Source organism: Erpetoichthys calabaricus, chromosome 16 (genome assembly GCF_900747795.2).
Source record: "Erpetoichthys calabaricus chromosome 16, fErpCal1.3, whole genome shotgun sequence".
Lineage (NCBI taxonomy): Eukaryota > Metazoa > Chordata > Cladistia > Polypteriformes > Polypteridae > Erpetoichthys > Erpetoichthys calabaricus.
In genome coordinates this window covers 70,877,960-70,901,346 of record NC_041409.2, presented here as the reverse complement: position 1 = coordinate 70,901,346, position 23,387 = coordinate 70,877,960, and the positions used below count along the sequence as shown (strand labels likewise).

General features: G+C 37.4%; 1 protein-coding gene across 1 annotated transcript in view; it reads left to right on the top strand.

Annotated features, from left to right (window-relative positions):
* Nucleotides 1-18,822, top strand: part of ivd (isovaleryl-CoA dehydrogenase) — a 34,113-nt gene extending 15,291 nt beyond the window's left edge. Inside the window, exons 7-12 of the mRNA XM_028821186.2 lie at nucleotides 2,099-2,195; nucleotides 7,331-7,424; nucleotides 8,070-8,151; nucleotides 11,874-11,978; nucleotides 18,035-18,107; nucleotides 18,435-18,822. Of these exons, the coding sequence (XP_028677019.2) occupies nucleotides 2,099-2,195; nucleotides 7,331-7,424; nucleotides 8,070-8,151; nucleotides 11,874-11,978; nucleotides 18,035-18,107; nucleotides 18,435-18,568 (585 nt within the window). The 3' untranslated portion in view covers nucleotides 18,569-18,822. The remainder of the gene's footprint in view (nucleotides 1-2,098; nucleotides 2,196-7,330; nucleotides 7,425-8,069; nucleotides 8,152-11,873; nucleotides 11,979-18,034; nucleotides 18,108-18,434) is intronic.
* Nucleotides 18,823-23,387: the final 4,565 nt, after the last annotated feature.

Below are 23,387 nucleotides of genomic sequence, written 5' to 3'. Positions count from 1 at the left end.
TAAAATCAAATGGCAAAATTTGAGTGTTTTTGTTCTATTTTACAGTTCAATTAAATATATTTCCTGTTAAACCTTCCATGTGTCAGTGCCATTCTCTAAGCACTCTTACTATAGTATGCATGCCAGTCGTTTAAGAAAGAAGACAGTTAACCTTATTACAGCACAGATACTCAAATTGCATTTTCAGGGTCAACTTATAGCTCCTTAAAATCGGGGTATAATAAAATTTATAATGAAATTGAAATTCACAATATAAAAGAAACCAGAACAGGAGATATCAGAATATACACAAACGTTTAAGATGTCATTATTACTTGTGATATTTCATTTTTATGTGAAGTAAATTCCACAGTATTGCTTTTGCAGTTTGCTTGTGAGCTAAAAGCATACCCTCTACACTTAACTTGCCCAGAGCATGGTGCTCATCAGAAACTAAATCCATATAAACAAATATTTTATGAAAAGAAACATTTACACTGTTCTTGTGTTCTTGATAGACATATAGAACATGCTTCAGAATTGGTGGGGTGATTTTGTGTTTTAAATTTGGATTAATGTCTGGTTCTTCATCTTGTCATGTCTTATGTTTGTAAAAACCTGAACTGGAAGAGATCTGTAATACATTTCATTGTACAAAAAATGTAGATTTCTACATCAGCTCTGAATCCTTTATTATGAATCTGGCTTATCCAACACATGATCTTAATAACTCCATATTATTAGACAGCAGCAGTATTTAATCATGTTATGAAGACTTTTCAAAGTTGATTTAAAATTGGTATAAATAACAATCCTGTATATCATAGTCTAAAATTTATAACTGCTTTATCACACACTAGACTTGAATAAATGTCTGCCAACAAGAAACAGTTAAAGTGACGTCATCCTCAGTCATCCTGTTTACCTTATTCTGAACAACAGTATGTACACAAAAAAAAAAAATCAAACTTCATGTGGTTTCTTCCTACCTTATCTCTGTCAAACATAGTGAGATGGGGGTGTACAATTTGCCTTTTCAAAAATGTAAAGCTTTACTTTGATAAAAATGTGCTTTTATGTGATCATTTCAGATTTATTGTCATGTATATACAGTACAAAGAAATTCTCATCTGCATATTTGACCAAGCACCACGTTGTCACTGTCCTTGTTTGGCGGGCCAAGGTTTTCTTTGACATATAGTTTAATGATATTGATGTTAAAATTAATTTCAGATGTGATTTTGAAACCGTGACACTCACTTAAAAAGTTGTTTTTTTTTTTTTTTTTGATGGGGTGAATTGCTATTAGTAGTTTGACCACACCATACACTATTTTTGGACTTGTACATTTATCAGAAAAGGATCCAAATGAAATTAAACCAGGGATATAATATCTTGTGGAAATTCAATATGGCTAAGCACAATGCCGTTTTTGTGTTCGTACATGAGATCCCGCTTTTGCAAGTGATATAGTTCAACTTCTAACATAGCAGCTCTGATCTTCATCAGTCTTTTTCACAGTGTTTCTATTTGAAAATGGAGCCCTAAAATTACAAGTAGGTTGATAACTATTTGAGGTCTTTTGGCTTGTTGCATCCAATAGATGATGAATGGGGGAACTAAAGTTGAACAATAGGTATATTGGATACTGTATTTGTACTGAGTTTGTCTATACATTTGACAGAGTAGTAGAATTATTGTCAAATAATATTAACTACCTTCCTGGAATAACCTTTTCAGCTGAGAGAGAGTCTAATTTTTGGCAGAAAAAAATAAATTCTCACAGCCTTTTGTTGGACTGAAAATGTAAAATTATTTATGGGCCAAAACTAACAGAGATCCTCCTTGCAGTATTCCCTTCCACTGCTTACATTCACATTAGTTTTGTCCTATTTCAATTTCTGACCCTGCGCTCTGACCCACAAAGATCATGTGAAAAAACTGTTTCTCCCCAAAAAATATAAACTCAAATAATATATGAATTTTTTTTTAAATGTTCACAACTTTGATTTGAATTTTGAAACAGCTGGTTTATTTTGTTTCTGCCTGTTACATAATATAGTGAAGCATCTGACATTAATGATGGATTAAAACATTTTATCATTTGTATCTTTCATAGGGTATGCCCGGGTTTAGCACTGCACAAAAACTAGACAAGTTGGGAATGAGAGGGTCCAGCACCTGTGAGCTCATCTTTGAAGACTGTAAAGTCCCTGGTGAGGAGAGGGTTAAGGATGAATGTGCCAAGTAGTGTTGTCAGTCTGCATCTATCTGCTGCAGTCTTTGTATTTTACCAGCTTTATATGTATACAGTCATATGAAAAAGTTTGGGAACCCCTCTCAGCCTGCATAATAGTTTACTCTACTTTCAACAAAAAAAAGATAACAGTGGTATGTCTTTCATTTCCTAGGAACATCTGAGTATTGAGGTGTTTTTCGAACAAAGATGTTTAGTGAAGCAGTATTTAGTTGTATGAAATTAAATCAAATGTGAAAAACTGGCTGTGTAAAAATGTGGGTCCCCTTGTAATTTTGCTGATTTGAATGCATGTAACTGCTCAATGCTGATTACTTGCAACACCAAATTGGTTGGATTAGCTCGTTAAGCCTTGAACTTCATAGGCAGGTGGGTCCAATCATGAGAAAAGGTATTTAAGGTGGTCAATTGCAAGTTGTGCTTCCCTTTGACTCTCCTCTGAAGAGTGACAGCATGGGATCAACAAAGCAACTCTCAAAAGATCTGAAAACAAAGATTGTTCAGTCTCATGGTTTAGAGGAAGGCTACAAAAAGCTATCTCAGAGGTTTAAACTGTCAGTATCAACTGTAAGGAATGTAATCAGGAAATGGAAGGCCACAGGCACAGTTGCTGTTAAACCCAGCAGGTCTGGCAGGCCAAGAAAAATACAGGAGTGGCATATGCGCAGGATTGTGAGAATGGTTACAGACAACCCACAGATCACCTCCAAAGACCTGCAAGAACATCTTGCTGCAGATGGTGTATCTGTACATCATTCTACAATTCAGCGCAATTTGCACAAAGAACATCCATATGGCAGGGTGATGAGAAAGAAGCCCTTTCTGCACTAACGCCACAAACAAGAGTTGCTTGTTGTATGCAAATGTTCATTTAGACAAGCCAGATTCATTTTGGAACAAAGTGCTTTGGACTGATGAGACAAAAATTGAGTTCTTTGGTCATAACAAAAAGTGCTTTGCATGGCGGAAGAAGAACACTGCATTCTAAGAAAAACACCTGCTACCTACTGTCAAATTTGTGAAGGTTCCATCATGCTGTGGGGCTGTGTTGCTAGTTCAGGGACTGAGGCCCTTGTTAAAGTCGAGGGTCGGATGAATTCAACCCAATATCAACAAATTCTTCAGGATAATGTTGAAGCATCAGTCACAAAGTTGAAGTTACACAGGGGTTGGATATTCCAACAAGACAATGACCCAAAACACAGTTCGAAATCTACAAAGGCATTCATGCAGAAGGAGAAGTACAATGTTCTGGAATGGCCGTCACAGTCCCCTGACTTGAATATCATCGAAAATCTATAGGATGATTTGAAGCAGGCTGTCCATGCTCGGCAACAATCAAATTTAACTGAACTGGAGAGATTTTGTATGGAAGAATGATCAAAAATACCTCCATCCAAAATTCAGACACTCATCAAAGACTATAGGAGGCGTCCAGAGGCTGTTATATTGGCAAAAGGAGGCTCGACTAAGTATTGATGTAATATCTCTGTTAGGGTGTTATGCACCTGTCTAATTTTGTTATGATGCATATTGCATATTTTCTGTTAATCCAATAAATTTATTGTCATTGCTGAAATACTACTGTTTCCATAAGGCATGTCATATATTAAAAGGAAGTTGCTACTTTGAAAGCTCAGCCGATGATAAAAAAAAAATCCAAAGAATTAAGTGAGGTTCTCAAACTTTTCATATGACTGTAAATAATCCAGCACCAGGTCTTGGATGCAGCCTACAGGTTAGAGCATAAAAGTATGCAAGGGTTTGCAACTTTTATTGGGTGTATTATTCCTTCCTGAAAACTGTGGCCATTTTTTTTTTACATGGTGAACAATTGAAGTCTTTGTTTATTCTAAAGTACCATACTGCTAGTGCAGGAGTAGTTAATATGTCAAGCTGAATACTGGACATTTTGTCATGGTATTTTAATGATATCAAAACATTCCCATTTTGCTCTTGTTCATTAACATCTCTTTGTATTAAACATTTTTTTGTTTCCATGTTTGTAATTTTGCACTGCAGAATAGGTGACTTTATTCCTCGTGTACATTTGTTTTGTAAACAAGCAATACATCTTTCACTGGAGCTTGCTGTTTGTCTTTCAAACATTTTCTTTAAATTGCATACATCTAATCATAGAAATACCTAGGACATGATGTAACTGTTGAAATACAGACAAATACAAAAGAATAATGAAGAATTAAAAAAACACACTCAGCAAATTACACTATTTTAAGTGCTATCAAAAATAATGCCACTATCTTTCCTTTGTTGATGAAGAACGTGTCCACTTCAAATACATGGCTGCAATACACACTGCATGTTTTTAAGACCGTCTTAGTAAAACGCTTCCTTATTGTAGTTTTAAAGCACTGTTCCACTAGTGTCTCCTAGCTTTCTTGAAGAGTTAGTAGCTTCTTACCAGTACTGTTTGGAATACTGAATGCTTGAAAAAGATCCTTATGTATTGCTCTGGGTTCCAGACTAAACAAATGTACTTTTGTTGGTTCTTTTGGATTGACATTCCTTTTTTTTGTTTAGAAATGACCTTATTGATGTTTCTTTAAAAAAATTGCTGCGTCTATTTTATTGTAAGATTATAACAACCTTTGTGGTATTTGGCATACATCCTTGATCCCTGCATACCTTCAGAAAAGTTTTTTGGGTATTAGACTAGTTTTTTTTTTGTCTTGCTGGATACTAATGTACATATAATTGACAAACTATGCTCATACTTGGGTTATTATTGCACAATTGTTGCCTGTTTTCAAACTGAATGTTTGGTGTACTTCACTAAATACATCACTTGTGCCTGACCCCATGGCCCTCACTTGTTCCCCTTACTTTTTGTCCTGTAGCCAGCACTGGAGCCAGACATACACATTTCCTTAGATGCCTGTTGCCTGCATCTTAAGCTGTTATATGAAAACTTGGCAAATATTTTCTTTTGAAAACCATGTCATATATTCTCCTGTTATCCATTACCTGTGTTACCTTCTTGAAGAAATCAAACAAGCTTGTTAAACACAATCTGCTTGCTGTAAATCCTTTTTGGCAATCTCTCAGAATGTTTGGGGGGCAAAGTCCTTCTCTCTTTTAGCTTTTTATGGGAGTTTCTATCATATTAGAAGACACTGATTTTTGGCTATAATAACCTGGTTTTATTTTGTTTCCTTTCCTGTATGGGGGAAAGGTACATTTGCTATTTTTAGGGTTTTTCTTATTCTAAGCGAATTCTGGAAAAAAAAACTCGGCAAGTGACCTCCAAATAATATTTTTCATCTTTGTCTGAAGTCTTATCTTGCCTTGAACAAGCTTGACTTTAGTGCCCCCATTACTCCTACCTACTTATCTTCTTTTTTCACAAATACACTTCATTGCTTTGTACAATGCCTCTTTAACTTAGAGTGTGACATATCTTCTGTGCCATCCCTCTTAAATATTTGTGAAAATTATTCAAAAAGAATTATATGTGTTCTTCAGCTACTGGTTTACAGTATCATACCCCTGCCCTGTATACATTGGCTATCTTGTAAATTTATTTAAAATAAAATCTAAATTCTAACATGACCATGTTTGCTTTTGCAGTTGCTTACTTGTCTTAATGGTAGAACAAAAAACTTTGAGACCCACTGAGGTCTAGTACTTAAGTTCTGACAGCAGCTGGCATAAGTACAAGAAAACCATAGATGAGTGCACATTAGATGGCTTCTGTGGGGATAGCTTAATCACTAGTTTGGCAAAAGCAAAACCAGATTCCATTGAATCTTCAAAATGAATTTGAGGCACTTATGATATGTGTACAGTAAGCCAAATGCATTACTCTGATCTGACTCTCTACTAATAGTGGACGTTTTGAAAATACCAGTATATAGAAAAAAAAAGTGCACTTGGTGAACAACTGGCAAAACTAGGGATTTCCTGGAGACAAAGTAATTGAGGCAAATTATTTTTATGTAAGGACCATAGGAGAGGCGTCACTTTATAGATGATGCAATTAGCTCAGCATGAGATATGATGCCCTTGGTTATTTAGAATACTTTGGTGGGAGCCCTCAGTGGCGTACATAAAAGTGATTTTGAAAACTCTTTAACAATTTCATCCCACTTGAAACTTAGTGTCCATTAGCTCCATTCAGTGTAATAGCACATCCTTTTTTCAAGGATTTGCGAATGTTCAGTAACGTTTCTTGTAGTCACTCTTCACATGTGGTGTTTTGATTCTGCTTTTAAGTAAAACTGTATTTTCAACAAGGCCCTACATCTGATTACATAAAGACACCATTTCTAATTAATGAATCCATTCTTCATAAACATTATTTCTAAATACTACTTTATTACAATCTCTAAGACAAGGTTAGGGTAGTTATCATCACAAATTGAACGGTCGATTGTACAAGATTCTATATACATTATTTTTGTCTTTATAAATGTTGCACATGTTTTTGTTCTTTTCACCTTGACTTCATTTTTTAGTTTTGGTGATCCCAAACCATTTCCCCCCCCCCCAGGCATTATTTTATAATCAGTAGATTACAAATGATGAAGGACACCTAATTATTTAACAAGATTAATTAATTATTTCTTTAAAAAAATGCTTTACATCCAATTATGAGGTTTTGAAAGTCTTCCCCTGGTCTCCCACGTCTTTGTCCTTGGGGTAATTAAATGCATTTGGGGGATATGGGTTTGGCTGTTTAGCGCCTCTGAAGCTGACGCCAATTAGTGTAATAATACTAATAATTAAATGTTGATCTAAAGATGTTGAAGTCCAAAATATATTCTCGTGGGATCATTGTGAGTATAGATGACTTGTTTGTCTGAAATCAGTGTTAAAGACCTGGTAAGAGAAACAGCTACTTGTGCATACTGAATGAGAGTTTTATTTTATTTCTTCACAGTGAAATTTTTAAAGTACTACTTGTAATATAATGGTATACCAAAATAAATATTTGTGGAGTTAAAATATAAATGACACAAATAAATTTGCAGGCTTAAAGAAGGTGACAGAAGATGCAATGCAAACTTGTACATACTGTATGTGAAATACAATTGCTTGCCTTTTAATTAGTATTTTTGTTTTTTTTTTCCTTAGAGAAAAATATGCTGGGCCACTTGAACAAAGGAGTTTATGTGCTGATGAGCGGTTTAGACTTGGAACGACTGGTGTTGTCAGCTGGGCCCTTAGGGTAACAGAAGTGAAATGTCTAATGAAAGGCTTGCTGATTTTTATTTTTTCTTTAATAAACGTTGCTACACATACAGTATTCAGAGGATAAAAATGTGTTAGTCACCTAAAATTATTTAATATCAATAAGGATCTGCTCCAAAGCTTTACATATCAAAATTGGAATGGCAGGTACACATCATAACATCATGTTATGATTTCTACTGGAGGTCTTCAGGTTATTACAAAGAGGTGGTCCTAAATTACAACACATTCAGAAGTTCAAAATGTGTATGAAAGACGTCAAAGAGGTCCAAACATTAGCTTAAAGGGTGAACCTTTGGTGATTTATTAACCAACTCAAATGTTTATTTCAATGCATGTAAAAAGAAAGTAAAGCAGTTGATAGTATACCTGCATGTGACATACTCCCTATCATGGAACCCCAGGGCTAAATCCAAGGTGTTACCTTTAACTACTGTATATCAGAGTGAATTAATTGTACTGTAGAGTGGAGAGATTTCATGCAGAAAATCCTTTTTACTGTTTTTATCTTGTCATTTGAAGGTAAAAAACATGAGGAGCACTCATGACACACATTTTAAATGTGTGCAGTTTGTTTTGTGTCTCATTGTCTATTTGCAGCACTAATGTGTTTTCATTCCAGGATCATGCAGGCAGTCCTTGATCATTCCATTCCATACATGCATGTGAGAGAAGCATTTGGACAGAAGATTGGTCACTTTCAGGTAATAGGCCTACTGGAAACCCTCTCTGCAGGAATTTGCAATTGTTTTTGATAGTTTTTTTTTTTTCTTTCTTTATTTCGCCTTATACAATTTCTTGTATTAGGAATTTGTTAGTTGTCGCATACCCCTTGGGGTTAGAGCACAGGGTCAGCCATTGTACAGCACCCCGGAGCAATTACAGGTTAAGGGTCTTGCTCAAGGGCCCAGCAGAGTAGGATCTCTTTTGGCAGTGACAGGGATTCGAACCGGCAACCTTCGGGATACCAGCACAGATCCTTAGCCTCAGAGTTTAACAGGAGATGGTGCATTTGTGGCATCGATAAACAATTAAACAAATATCAAGGAGGCCAAATGTGCATAAAATAGTGTGTTTATTACAAAAATAACAAACGAGGGTATTAATGGGGCAGACTCAAGTTACAAATTAATAGATGACAAACAAAACTCAAACTGCCCACTATGTCTAGTTATCACAGGTCTTCAGATCTCAATTTACTGCTTAGGTTGGCTCATCTACATGTCTACATGTACAGGAGCAGCACCTAGGCCTTTGACACTTTATCCTAAACTTTCCTCTTATCTCCAAATTGGGTATGCCTTTGGCCTAAGATGGCTTTAATGACTTTTAAAAATGTTACTTACCACACATTGTAGCTAGAAAAGTTTTTAATTAGAATATCTAATATAATAGGGTTCTGTGGTATCCCATACTGGACAGCAATAAACAAGATCAAAAAGTCCATGAAAAAATCTCACATTACTTGTGTTGCATAATCCACATGTGAAGTTGTCTAGTCATATACTCACAATGTCCCAAACACACTAATTTTTACTAAAATATTGTTAAATAAACAATCTCTGAAAAACGCTCTTGTGAACCAAAATAGAACACTTTCAGATATGAATGAGCATGTGAATTAGCATTATATTTGTATTCATGTCCATAACTGATGTGCCTTGTGATTATTCAATGGCAGTTTGTAAAACTGCACTGGTGAACTGACCTTCTTGTTAAAACATCATGGACACACACAAGTCTGAGGCATATTCTCTTTCATACCAGCAAGCCTGCGATTCTCGAAAGAATCGCAAATCCAAGAATGGCAACCACTTTCTGTTCCCTCCGATTTCATTAGTTGAGCTCTTTCATTGTGGAGCCGTGACGTCTTTGCTTCTGGTGTGTCTGAAGTGCGTCGTAGGAGCCTTTGTGTATCGTTTTTATCCATGCGGTCTCGTCTTTGTTGTTCTGTGGCTGTGTCATTAGGTAGAAGTCGTTTACTGTTAGGAAGCATACTCCAACTTACACACACTGACTGCTGGCACAGTGGATTAGAGCAGGTGTAGTTTACAGGTTGTGGTGTTTAGGCGCCACACACTGACTCAGGGAACTACGGGCTCGGTTTTGTATTACAAATCGTTGAGCTCTTTCCGTTATGTGATTCAAATATGCCACACAGACCGCTGGCACAATGGATTAGAGCAGGTTTAGTTCACAGGTTGTGTTGTTTGGGCGCCACCTACTGACTCTGGGAAGCCGCTGGGTTTGACTCTGAGGCACAGTGTGCATGCGGTGCGTCCACAGTCCGTGCATAAATTAAACTGTGGTTTAGTAATATAGATAATGTTTGCCTGAATTTGTCTTTAACTTTTCATTAATTTTACACATGCTTTTTGGTCATATCACATGAAGCGCAATGTTAACCAATGAATAAGCTGCTACAGGGCTTGACTCCGAACCAATGAATGAGGTGGGAATCAGATCTTCAATTCAAATGCTTGGGTACATCTCAGCACATTCCATTTGTGTTCATGGTAGTGTTTGCCAAAAGTGGTTTATTTAACAATATTTTAGTAAAAATACATGTGCTTGTGAGATTGTCAGAATACAACTGGATGATCGGACATGTGGATTATGCAATATGGGTAATGTGAGATTTTTTTTCATGGACCTTTTAATATTGATTGCTGTTGTCTAGCTTTGGATGCCATAGATCACAAATATGTCAGAAATATTACGAAAACATGAGATTGGCCATTTTTCTCAACCACACTACAAACAACATGCTTGTAAGCAATTTATAAAAATACCATTTTTGGGTGGAGTATTCCTTTAAGGTTATGAGTTGTCTCCACTGGCTACAGAGACACCAGAGAGCAGCAGAGTTACAAAAATAAGTAAGTAATTGCATTCCAAAAAAGGCATTAGTGTCCATAGTGATGGAAGTGCAGGTTAAGGCCATATCACATTTGATGCCTTTTCCAGCAATTTTCACTTGTAGCCTTCATTTACATAATTGCAGCGAGTCGGTTGCGGTTGGTGACATGCTCCCATGAAGCCAATCACCTAATGCCACATACCTAACGACTCACTAGTAAGTTCACGACTTACTCTGACAAAACCAAATAAGTTTGATTTTGTCTTTAGTTGTAGGGATGAACTCTGTACATTACTGCTGACATGTTTGGTATACTTTTATAAAATGCAGTATATAGTACAAAAATAAATTCCATTTTTAGATCACTACATAAGGAGAAGCATTGGGGGTTGGAAAATGTATAGAAGTTATTCAGTGACTGAGTAATTGTACTAATTAAGCAAACAATGGGTACATTTTTGAGATAAAGGCTTGAACATCTGTAGCTGTTGATCTTTTATTTCATATCTTGTAATTATTGACAAAAAAGTCAAAGGCTACATTTTAGTGTGAAGTGTTCAGAATCAATTACAGTAAAAGCTTCTTGGCACATGCTGCTTATTTAGTTGGCATTGTTATATTAAGCATACAGTCTGGCTGGTAAATAAAGGTGATGTAGTTGCATTTGTCAAGAGTCTCCAAAATAGATAAAAGTCCACAGTCCAGGTGTCTTTGCTTTGAATTTAAGTGAAACCTTTAAAACAAACCGTTAACACAGAAAATAAATGAAAAAAATTATATTGCACTCCAAAAAACACTTCTTGCCTGACTTTCTGTTTATGGCTTAAGTATCTTCGTTATATTTCTATACGCTTCTATGTGTTATCACATATACTTGACGTATATGATGACAAATATACATACATACATACATACATACATACCTACAGTGCCTCAAAGTTTTTCCATTTGCACACAATCTAACCTATCTAACAGTTTAATTTTTGTAACAATCAAAGATCATTCTGTTGTCACACCAGAAATATAGCAGAGTATTAAGAGTATTCCATTAACATGTTAGCTTAAATGGGATAAAACTGAATCTTCCATTATCTTTGCAGCTATGTGAACTTACATTTTATTCAAATTAAGCAAACACTGAATTTACCATTAACATTAACTTACTAGGAATAACTCTTGCAGGTGATATGCAAATATTTGAAGTGTTTGTTATGTTTAACTGGCCTAACATTTGGCAATTTTTTATCTATCAGTTTATCTTCTAAAATCAACTTATCTTTCTGAGTTTGAGATTCTGTGCGAGTCAGATTTGAAAAGACAAAAGAGATCTTCTAGAACATTCAGGCAAATTCCCAAGGTGCTGTGGGAAAACTTCTTCATGAAATGAAACAAAAGGCCAGAAGTGAAACCCAGAAGTGCTGTGCCTCAGTCAGTGACCACCCCAGGGTATATGTTCATGGGAGGGTGCATGTGTTTCGTTGGATTGGAGGATGTACTTGGTTCCCACGCCTCCCACTCATTCCTTTGCTCTAACTTTTGTCTTTTTTTCTTTTTCCCATTCTTTAGCTGTTGCAAGGTAAAATGGCAGATATGTACACGCGCCTGAGTGCATGCCGGCAGTATGTATACAGTGTCGCTAGAGCTTGTGACAGAGGACACTTCAGTGCAAAGGTGAGCTTTGTGAGAGTGAGCATGTAACTTTAAATAAATCTGTACACTAATATAAGGAGGCCTAGCCAGTTGTTGCAGAAACAATATAAATAAATGAATAATATACTGTATATCTATATCTGGGCGGCACGGTGGCGCAGTGCTAGCGCTGCTGCCTCGCAGTTAGGAGACCTGGGTTCGCTTCCCGGGTCCTGCCTGCCTGGAGTTTGCATGTTCTCCCTGTGTCTGCGTGGGTTTTCTCCGGGCGCTCCGGTTTCCTGCCCGGGATTGCTTCCTGCCTTGTGCTCTGTGTTGGCTGGGATTGGCTCCAGCAGACCCCCGTGACCCTGTGTTTGGATTCAGCGGGGTGGATGGATGGATATCTATGTCTATCATTTCTCTAATTCTCCTAAGCAAATGTTTACATTTCAGCCTGATCTGTCATTCTCCACTGCTGCTGTTCAGTTATTGATAACATTGGGCATTGCTGTAGGGATCAGCCAATTATGGCTGATAAAAAAAATGTCAGTCTAAATAATAAAAGCAAGAATGGGTGCCCAAAACAGAAAAGCAGAGTTGGCATAACTACAGTACAGAAAATATTTTAATGGTAACTCTACTACTGTTGAAGCACATCATATAAATTAATAAAAAATATAAAAATATTTTTAAAAATAGAAAAAAATTTATTGAAAGGCATGGGATGATTATCCCAGTATTAAACAATTGATCACATCTGTTCTTTGAGAAAATGTGAAGGTTAAAGGCTGTAGCATAGTTAGTATGTCAGTTTTTCTTATTTGGATTATAATTAAACACTAAACTATATTGGCATATTTATTTAAAAAAAAAAAATTCGCCATGACATTTGTAGTTAGCAGTGTCATTTATTTCTGTTAGTGGAGAAAAAAAGTTTATTTCCTTGCTGAAGAAGCGTTATGCAGCTGAAATGTTGTATTTCGTATGTCCTTTGCTCTTCAGCTTGTAAATAACCTTTAACTTTTTTCCTTTGCAGGTACATGTTGACACAGCCCCTCACAAAATTTCTGTTATGTTGTTTCACCAAAAATAAAATAAAATGCAACATATAGAACCGCGAAAGAGGCTGTTGTCAATTTTTTTTGCCGTTTATGATGATTATTTATCAAAGTCAATTTAAAGGCTTTGCTCTTTTGGTTGTACCCTCTGGTGAACCTCAGCCATTTGGAAAAATTACTCTTGAAATTTAACTACATAGCCCTACCCACTCTTGCAAATTAAGTACCAGTTTGCTGTTCAGAGGAGTGTCGGTCACGGATGATGTTTACAGCTTGGGGGTAGTGGAGGGCATGTAAGTGGCAATTTTCTGGTTTGAAACTAACCAATATTGAGCTGTATTTTGTAGTACTGGGTGAGATGTTGACTGTGATTGTGCTGTAAAGTGCCTGCCACATCAGGCAACCCTCTCCATAGGTAATATAGTTGTGTGGCAGAACTTATGTGTGGCAAGAAAGCTGCATAGACCAGACACCCCTGCAGTCACATGCCTTATTTGTCATTTGAGTTGAAGGAGTTCACCTGTGGCTCAGCTGGCTGAAGTTGTTGCTCAGCAGAGGATCTGGGTTCATGTCCCCAGTGCTCAGTGGAGAGTGCTCATGATGGGAGCACCTCCTACTGGTTACAGGTGGAAAGACTTTAAATAAATCAAGAATACATTTTATGCATGCAATTTGAAAGCCAATATATTGCCTTGGTGTTTATTACAAACTAAGAAAGGGAACCAAGTTTTTCCTTTGGGGTGTAAGTGTACAACAGAATGCTGCATTAGGTGCCGTATAGTTCTGTATGCATGTATAGATTGATTTTTGGTAGTATTTATATAAAAAAAAAAAAGGTTTCTTAAGAGACTTCTAATATATACAAATAGAAAAATCAATGATAGGTTTGATGTGGAATAACTTAAATAGTTTTAACTTGAATAGTTAAAAATACCTTTATTCACACGCAGGGAGAGTGTGTTGAGCAGATGTAAAGAGTACTTTTAGGGGCTGATGAATGAAGAGAATGAGAGAGATGTTGGAGGATGTGGAGAGAGCAAACTAGGAAGTGCAACGGATTAGCAAGAAGCAGATAAGGATAGCTATGAAGTGGATGAAGAATGGAAAGGCTGTCAGTCCAGATAACATAGCTTTGGAAGAATGGAGATCTTTAGGAGAGATGGCAGTGGAGTTTTTAACCAGATTGTTTAATGCAATTTTGGAAAATGAGAAGATGCCTTAGGAGTGGAGAAGAAGTGTAATGGTACCGATTTTTAAGAATAACGTGCAAAGCTGTAGTAACTGCAGAGGGATAAAATTGATGAGCCACAGCATGAAGTTATGGGAAAGAGTAATGGAAGCTAGGATAAGAAGGGAGGTGGTGATTAGTTAGCAGCAGTATGGTTTAATGCTGGGAAAGAGAACTACAGATGCGATGTTTGCTCTGAGGGTGTTAATGGGGAAGTATAGCGAAGGTACAGAAGAAGTTGCATTGTGTCTTTGTGGACTTAGGGAAAGCATATGACAGGGTGCCTCGAGAGGAGTTGTGGTATTGTATGAGTGGCAGAGCAATTTGTAAGAGTTGTACAAGATATGTTCGAGGGAAGTGTGACAGTGGTGAGGTCTGTGGTAGGAGTGACAGATGCATTCAAGATAGAGGTGGAATTACATCAGGGATCAGCTCTGAGTCCTTTCTTATTTGCAATGGTAATGGACAGGTTGATAGACAAGATTAGACAGGAGTCCCTGTGGACTATAATGTTTGTGGATGACATTGTGATCTGTAGTGAGAGTAGTGAGCAGGTTGAGGAGAGCCTGGAGCGTGAGAGAGATATATGCTTTAGAGAGGAGATGAATGAAGGTAAGTAGGAACAAATCAGAATACATGTCTGTAAATGAGAGGGAGGTCAGAGGAATGGTGAGGATGCAGGGAGCAGAGTTGGCGAAGGTGGGTGAGTTTAAATACTTGGGATCAACAGTACAGAGTAATGGGGATTGTGGAAGAGAAGTGAAGAAGACAGTGCAGGCAGGGTGGAATGGGTGGAGAAGAGTGTCAGGAGTGATTTATGACAGATGGATATAGGCAAGAGTGAAAAGGAAGGTCTACTGGATGGTAGTGAGACTAGCTATGTCATATGGGTTGATGACGGTGGCACTGACCAAAAAAAACAGAGACAGAGTTGGAGGTGGCAGAGTTAAAGATGTTAAGGTTTGCATAGGGTGTGACGAGGATGAACAGGATTAGAAATGAGTACATTAGAGGGTCAGCTCAGGTTGGATGGTTTGGAGGCAAAGTCAGAGATTTGAGATTGCATTGGTTTGGACATGTGCAGAGGAGAGATGCTGAGTATATTGGGAGAAGGATGGAGCTGCCAGGTAAGAAGGAAAGAGGGAGGTATAAGAGGAGGTTAATGGATGTTTTGATGGAAGACATGCAGGTGGTGGGTGGGACAGAGCAAAATGCAGAAGACAGGAAGATATAGAACATGATGATCCGCTGTGGTGACCCCTAATAGGAGCAGCCAAAAGAAGAAGAACAAAAAATTAAATATCTTTATGAAACGCATTTTTATAAAACCCAAAAGCTGATGAACCTTTTTTTTTATTTGTTTAAATCTGGGAGGGTTTTAGTGTTGGTTATTTTGTGGCTTGTTCTAAGGTTCATTTTTAAAGTGAAAACTGAAAAGCGCTTTTAGATAGATAGATAGATAGATAGATAGATAGATACTTTATTAATCCCCTTTTTGCTTAGTTAGTGGAATTAATAGGTGGAATTTTGTTTTATTCCTGAATCTTTTTTTCTGTATTTATTTTTCAAAAAACATTCATGCATAGTCATTTAGAACTCCACCATTTAGTTAGTGTTCTGATTATTTAGAAAGATGCCTCTCTTTCTAAAATAAGGCTACATGGTGAGGTTTTCATAAAACACATTTTCAACCAATTGAAAAAAATCTTTAACAGCTGAATTTTTACATTCAAAGTGGTTGAACAGCAACTTTGTGCCTTCTTAGAGGAGCAGCGGTTCTTTGATTCTTTTCAATCTGGTTTTCGGAGGCAACATTCTACAGAAACAGCTCTTCTAAAAGTTTTTAATCTTTAAATTGCTGCTGATGCAGGCCGGTGCTCTGTGCTTGTAATGTTAGATCTTTCCACAGCTTTTGATATGGTGGACCATCGTATCTTAATAGATTAGAGCTGTTAGGTGTCTCTGGCTCTGCTTTGGACTGGTTCTCCTCTTACTTGTCGAATAGGAGTTTCTCAGTCGGTGTGGCTGGCTTTCCATCCGACTCTGCTCCTTTGACATGTGGAGTGCCACAGGGCTCGGTTCTTTGACCTGTACTTTTCTCTTTATTTATTCTTCCCCTATCACAGATTCTTAACTCTTGTAAGGATATCTCGTATCCTGTATATGCAGATGATATACAGCTTTATTTTTCATTTAAGCCTAACCAAATTAATACTTTGGTCACATTGGTTGAGTGTCTGTCTGAGGTTAACGACTGGCACAGTAGTAATTACCTGCAGTTAAATTCGGGAAAGACTGAGGTACTAATTGTTGCTCCTCCTGTTCTTCATTCTGAGATTAGTTTAAAATTATTAAAATTATCTTCTGTCTCTCCTGTTATTAAGTCGAGTCTATGTAACCTTGGTGTTATTTTTGACCAGTCCCTGACGCTTGATGAATATGTAAGATCAGTCAGCTGCTCGTGTTTCCTTCATTTAAGAAATCTTTCAAAACTAAGAAATGCTGTTTCAAAATCAGAATTGGAGATTTTGTTCATTCTTTAATTTCCTCACGGCTTGATTACTGTAATGCTCTCTTTACTGATTTGAGCAAGTCCTCTCTGTCAAGTCTTTAGTTAGTTCAAAATGCAGCTGCCAGGCTCCTAACTTGCGCCAGTCGGAGTGATCATATCACCCCCATTTTGCACACACTGCACTGGCTCCCAATGTTTTGTAGAATTCATTTTAAAGTTTTGGTACTTACTTTCAGAGCTTTGCATGGACAAGCTCCCGAGTACCTAACCAGCCTGCTCCAACGCCATACAGCTTGTCGGACTCTGGGTGACAGGGCCTTCTAGTTGTCCCACGCACTCGGCTAAAAACCCGTGGGGATCGTGCCTTTCAGTCTGTGGCACCAAGACTATGGAATAGCTTGCCTTGTGGTCTGCGTGGAGCTCAGTCTGTTGATTCTTTTATAAAACAACTAAAAACATTTCTTTTTAAACAAGCTTTTAATCAGTACTGAATAGTTCCAGTTTGTTTATTTATTGTTTTTATTGGTTTTATGTTTTGTTTTAACTCTTGTATTTGTACTGTATTTGCTGTTCAGCGCTCTGTGACCTTTTGTCTGTGAAGGACGCTATATAAATAAACTACTACTACTACTACTAGATGCCTTTGCAGTCAAGAAAAAGGTGTGACCTATAAGCTGAGGTTACTAGGGGAGTGTTATATAGTACAGTATGTGGAAAAACATTTTCACGAAGAAAGAGGAACACCCATTCATTCAAAACTTTAAAACATTAGTGGTCCTGAAAAAAAAAAATCAGTAACCCCAGCCTAGTGTTAGGTTCATTAAAAGTAAAAGTGAGAACAGAAGGTCTAGATTGTATAAAAATAATAAAACAAAAATGCTGCTTGGGAGGAATTATTGAAAGCTGACCAACATCAGATTGTCCCTATTGTATATGTGTGTCACACTCAGTGTTATGTCAAGTTAGGAGAACCCAATAAAAACTGACTTCCCCCTCAGCCACCCTAAGCCATGCTAAATAACGATCCGATCAGTCAGTTTATACAGCCATGGATAGACCAGTTTATTTCATTATTGCATCACAAAGTGTTTCACTTGGGAAGAAGTACAGCTTGGAGTTGTTAAAAATAAAAGTACTGCCTGCACTGCAGTGTGACCTGACTGGATTGTGTGTTGCTCATATTATACCAAGCCTAACACCCGGAGTCATGTTGCAGAGATTGAACAAAGGACTGTTGTAACTGTTGACGCAGTAAGGATTGTCCTGAAGCTCAAGTGCACTTTTTGTTTTGTTCTTGTAGGACTGTGCCGGAGTCATTCTTTATGCAGCCGAATCAGCGACTCAAGTTGCTTTAGATGGCATTCAGTGTCTCGGTAGGAATTACATTTTTTTTTCTCCCCCCTCTTTGTTCACATAAGTACAGGTGAGGTCAACATCTCCATCATAAAAGTACCTGCTAGCAGTCTGTTCAAAACCTGCATTCTAAGCAATGTTTGCATAATTATGTAATCAGCAAACTACTGATTGCAGCCAGAAGGGGGTGCTAAGTTCTTAGTTTGGAGTTCAGTGTGTCAGTTTGCTGAATGGAGAGGTTTTCTGAGCAAATAAGTTTTAATAAACACGTGTTTAGTTTTAGAACTATACCCAAAACACTATTTTTTTTTTTAATTGCTTGCTTTATTTTATTTATTTTTTTACAGGTGGAAATGGCTACATCAATGAATATCCAATGGGGCGTTTTTTACGAGATGCAAAACTGTATGAAATCGGAGCTGGTACCAGTGAAATCCGAAGGCTGGTCATTGGCAGAGCATTTAATGCAATGTTCAAGTGAGCTGTTATGCCCCAGCAGTCTATAGGAAACAAAAGATACTTTTGAAAATTCATTGAAATATATTGGGCTTTAAAGTACACGTTAGAAACACACAAAGCACGTACCCTTGTGATTCTCAATAGATTTTCTAATTATGGTATGTTATAACCAAGAAGTGATATTATGAGCCTGTCAAAAGTACAGAGTTTGATTTAATTAGCTCTACTTGTACTATTTCATCACAGTCCATATATAATTAAACTGGTTGCAGCAAATTGGTTGCTACTTTGCTTATAATTTTACTGAACTTAATTGGTGACTCTGAATTATCCATGCAAGTGTATGGGCTTTGCGATGGACTGGCTTCGTGTCCAAGGATGTTTCCTGCTGCATGTCCAGTGCTGTTCCTGTGTCCCACATAGAGTTGGGTTAAGCAGGTTTAAGAGTATATGTATTCAAGTAGTACAGTTAACTGGATGTACTCTAGAGACCCTCAATGAACTGGTTATATTTGAACCTGCCAATTTTCTCAGTTTTCTCAATGCCATCCATTTTTAAACCTGCTAAATCTACTGGCCAATTTTACTTGAAATGAGGCACACATTTATTAAAATATAAAATTCTTCGTGAATACCTGACACTGAACTCACAAAGTGGACATGCATGCTGTGCATTGTCATGTTCCAGATGTGCTTCCTTGTCAGACACCTACTAAAGCCCTAGTGCTTTTCAAAACTATGTGGCCGCACCTCGTGGCATAGCTTATTGCAAGCTGCATAGATGGCCACCAGTGAATTTTTTTTTTTCTTAGCTCAATGCAAGGTCAGTTGATTTCCCAGATGTTGGAAAAGAGTCACCTGGTTGTAAAGTAATATGTTTCATTAAAATATAAATTCTGCCTAAGAATTTAATGGTTGAGGGTAAATCTAAACCATGTGATATTCATTTTGGATGGTTTTGGTCCCATCAGGTTGTGCTGTAATTCTGTGGTTATAAATAAATCTGAGATAGGGCTTAGAGTAAATGATTCCCTTGCATAGAATTCTTGAAAATTCCCCATCAGGCTGTCAGAATATATAAAATGTGGTTTTCTGGTAGAAACTGGACTGGTATCCCATTCTTTTATAGCCCTGTCTATATATTTGGAGACTACAATTTGACATCCATCCATCCACCCATTTTCCAACCCGCTGAATCCGAACACAGGGTCACGGGGGTCTGCTGGAGCCAATCCCAGCCAACACAGGGCACAAGGCAGGGAACCAATCCCGGGCAGGGTGCCAACCCACCGCAGACAATTTGACATATATTGTGTAAATTGCTTTTTGGGTTTTCAAAATCACAACAGCCTTTCATTAGCCATTGAACTGCAGGATTGGATTGGAGAAAACATCCATTCACTGACCTTTTTAATGTTTTTTTTTGTGGAGATATGGGGCCTGTTCTAGTAGTTAAAGGTACAATTCAATATGTGTACAGTCTTGTTTGTTATCATTGTGCCTGTTGAACCTCTAGTTCTCAGCAGCTCTGTTTTTAGCACTACACGGGCATAACTATATATCCTACTTCAGCGTCTCAGTAAGTTCTACAAAACAATTTAAAATTACAGAGATTCCAATACTAAACTGAAGCAAACGATTTCATTGCATTTTGGTGCCTAAAATACTTTAACAAATGGACAAAAGAATCCTGCTATAAAATTGGGATAATTAAAAATTCTAATAGTCTAATTCTCCTTTTTATTAATCACGTGGAAATAAAGAGTACATGAAAGAATAATTTGAGCTGTGTTTATCCATCCATCCATTTTCTATCACACACATCCATATCTGTCCTGGTTGGGATGGAGATCCTCCTGGCAGTTGTGGGTACAAGTAGACAACAAACCCTGGACAAAGTTCTAGCGCATTATGGGATGGCCACACTTCCTTGTAGGGGCCAGTTTGTAGACATCAATCCACCTAACTTGCTTCTCTTTGAAATGTGGGCAGAAAACCCACACGAACATGAGGAGAACAAGCAAATTCCACTCTGGCAGGGTCTGGCTGGGATCTGAATCCAACAATTGAGAGCCGGGAGGCAAAAGCACTAGACACTGCCAACCTGCTGCACATTTCTGTTCATGTTTAAGAAGCATGTATTCAAAGATAGTCTTTTTAATGCTTTCACTCTATAGTTACAAAGTCCATTTGACGTAGCATCCTATTTTTTATTGAAGATTCTCTAATCTAATTACAAAAATTGAGCAGTATGGAAGAAGCATGAAATAACTGACATGAAGAGATGGAAGTAAGCATCTCTGCTGTGGAAATGGTTACTGGTGTGAAGCCCCACACGTTACTCCCTAAGCAGATTTGTCTTGTTTGTGCCAATGCCCCCATTTTACTACCCATCCAGGGCATCCTGGTCCCTGATGGCACACACCTGCTGCTGTGGTGAGCAGGTGCTCTCTCAGTCTGACCTTTGGGATGCCCTAAATGAGAACATTCAGACAGATGTCTCCAACAAATGTTAACATACACAGCCGACACTGATTTCCTAATGTTTTGACTGTTGTACTATTCTACTTTCCTACTCTTCTCATTTGTTAATTGTTATTTGAGCAATGGAGGTTGAAATTTCAGGTCAACATAGAGCACTGTCTTTCTTCCATCAGTATATGTATTAACAGTGGTGTATAGAAGTATTCTATCCCCTTGAAAAACATTATAATTGTCTGCATGACAAAAGATTTTTACACATATTTGTCCATTCAGTATTTTTAATGTGAGCTCTTATGCTATAACAATACATTTCTAATGTCAAAATAAACCAATTTCTGTAGATTTGTGACTGAAGAAAAAAATTTAAAATTTAGTGTTTTCATAAATACTGAAATCTCTGCTTTGGAATCTCCAAACAATACAAAGGTGACAATCATTTGAATATAATTAAACATAATTTGGTACTACTTCTGAGTCCTTTATCTCTCTCTGGATATAAAAAGCCCCCTTTGTAAGGGCCATAGTCTTTGTTGGATAATTGTTACAAAAATGAAGACAGAGGAGCATTCTGTTGATGTTAGAAACAAAGTCAATGAAATGCTTATGGTAGGAAAGGCCTACCAAAAATATTGAAGAGTTTGAATGTTCCATTAGGCACAGTTGGATTCATCCTCAGAAAGTGCAAGGTTCATCACCGCACCCAGACTCTTACAAGAGTAGGCCATCTCTCCAAACAAAACATCAGAGCAAGATGTTGACTGGTGAGAGTGGCTATTGAAAATCCAACAGTCACTCTCAGAAGTCTTCAATGATGTTTGTCTGAAACTGGAGTGAAGGTGCATTGGTCCACAATTTCAAGAGCTCTCCATAAAACAGGCTTCTGTGGGAGGGTAGCAAAAAAGAAGCCATTCGTTATGAAGGGCCACATAAAAGCTCATGTGGCATTTGCTACAAACCATGACAAAGACCCACTTAAGATATGGGAGAAGGTTTTGTGGTCAGATGAGACCAAAACAGATGTCTCTTCAAAGAGGTTTTGTGGTATAAAACTAACACTGCCCATGCTTCAAGAAACTCCATACCTATGGTGAAATATGCTGGTGTCAGCATCATGCTATGGGGATGCTTTCATATGCTGGGACTGGGAATCTTGTCAGAGCTGAAGGGACAATAGATGGACACAAATACTGCACAGCATTGCAGGAGAACTTGTTCCAGCCTGCTATGAACCTACGGCTCAGGAGAATCATCATCTTTCAACATGACAATGAACCTAAGCATAAAGTCAAAACAACAATGGAATGGCACAAAAAAGATAAGTTAACGTTATGGAAACGCCAAGGCAAAGCTCTGTTCTTAATTAACCCTTTTCAGAATCTCTGGCACTGTTTGAAAAACTGCTGTCCAGAGGTGCCATGCCACAAACCTAGAGGATCTCTATAAATTCTGCCAAGAAGAATGTGTCATAATATGAACTCAGAAATACTATACCACTCAGAAATAGTGGTCTTCTACCAAACAGGGCTATTTATACCCATGTTACCTTATCACTCAAATGTACTAATGATGAAAAAATTTTAAAGAGGCAAACATAGTAATTAGGATGATATAATAACTGCTTCTCCGTTTTTTTGCAATCTCTAAATTTTACTAAATGTCTACATAAAAAGTATTTCTTGGTGGGGAAGTATTTCAAATAAATATTTTTTAAACTTTAACTTTTTTTTCAAAAGAAAGGGCTACATAGGTTTAAAGTTCTAAATGTATATTTGGCTTTTAAATAAATTTCAGTATTTAAGCAGCACAAGCCTCAGAACATTACAAGATCAGAACATCTTTACAATTATATCTGTATGATTTATATATATATATGTATACTATATATATCTACATTTGTAATTATCTTTAATATGTGGATGTGCATGGACAAGCTCATTTGAGTGGCACTGCATATAATCTTAAGGTAATGGCAGTCAGGGCCTGTGTCACCGGGTGTCGGATAACATCCCAGCAGGGAGGCCATTTCCTCTGTAACCTGCCCAAGTAGGGATTTTAAAAAGGGGACAGAGACAACAGATGAGGGATGAGGAAATAATGAAAGGAAAGAGGAAAATGAACAGTGAAAATTTATATATTCCCCACCCATGTATCTGGCGGTCTTGAAGACCCTACAGGATTCCTTTTAATAAAAGTGGGTGGAAAACTGAACGTTACCTTGTAATGATGAGAGTTAAAAGGGGCTACTAGTCGTAGGTCCAGTGACCTTAGAGTTGGGAGAGCAATGGTGAACAAGGCCTCACCATGGCATGAGAAGGTTAGAGTTATTTTGTAAGTAGGAGAGGGCAATAACCAAGTGT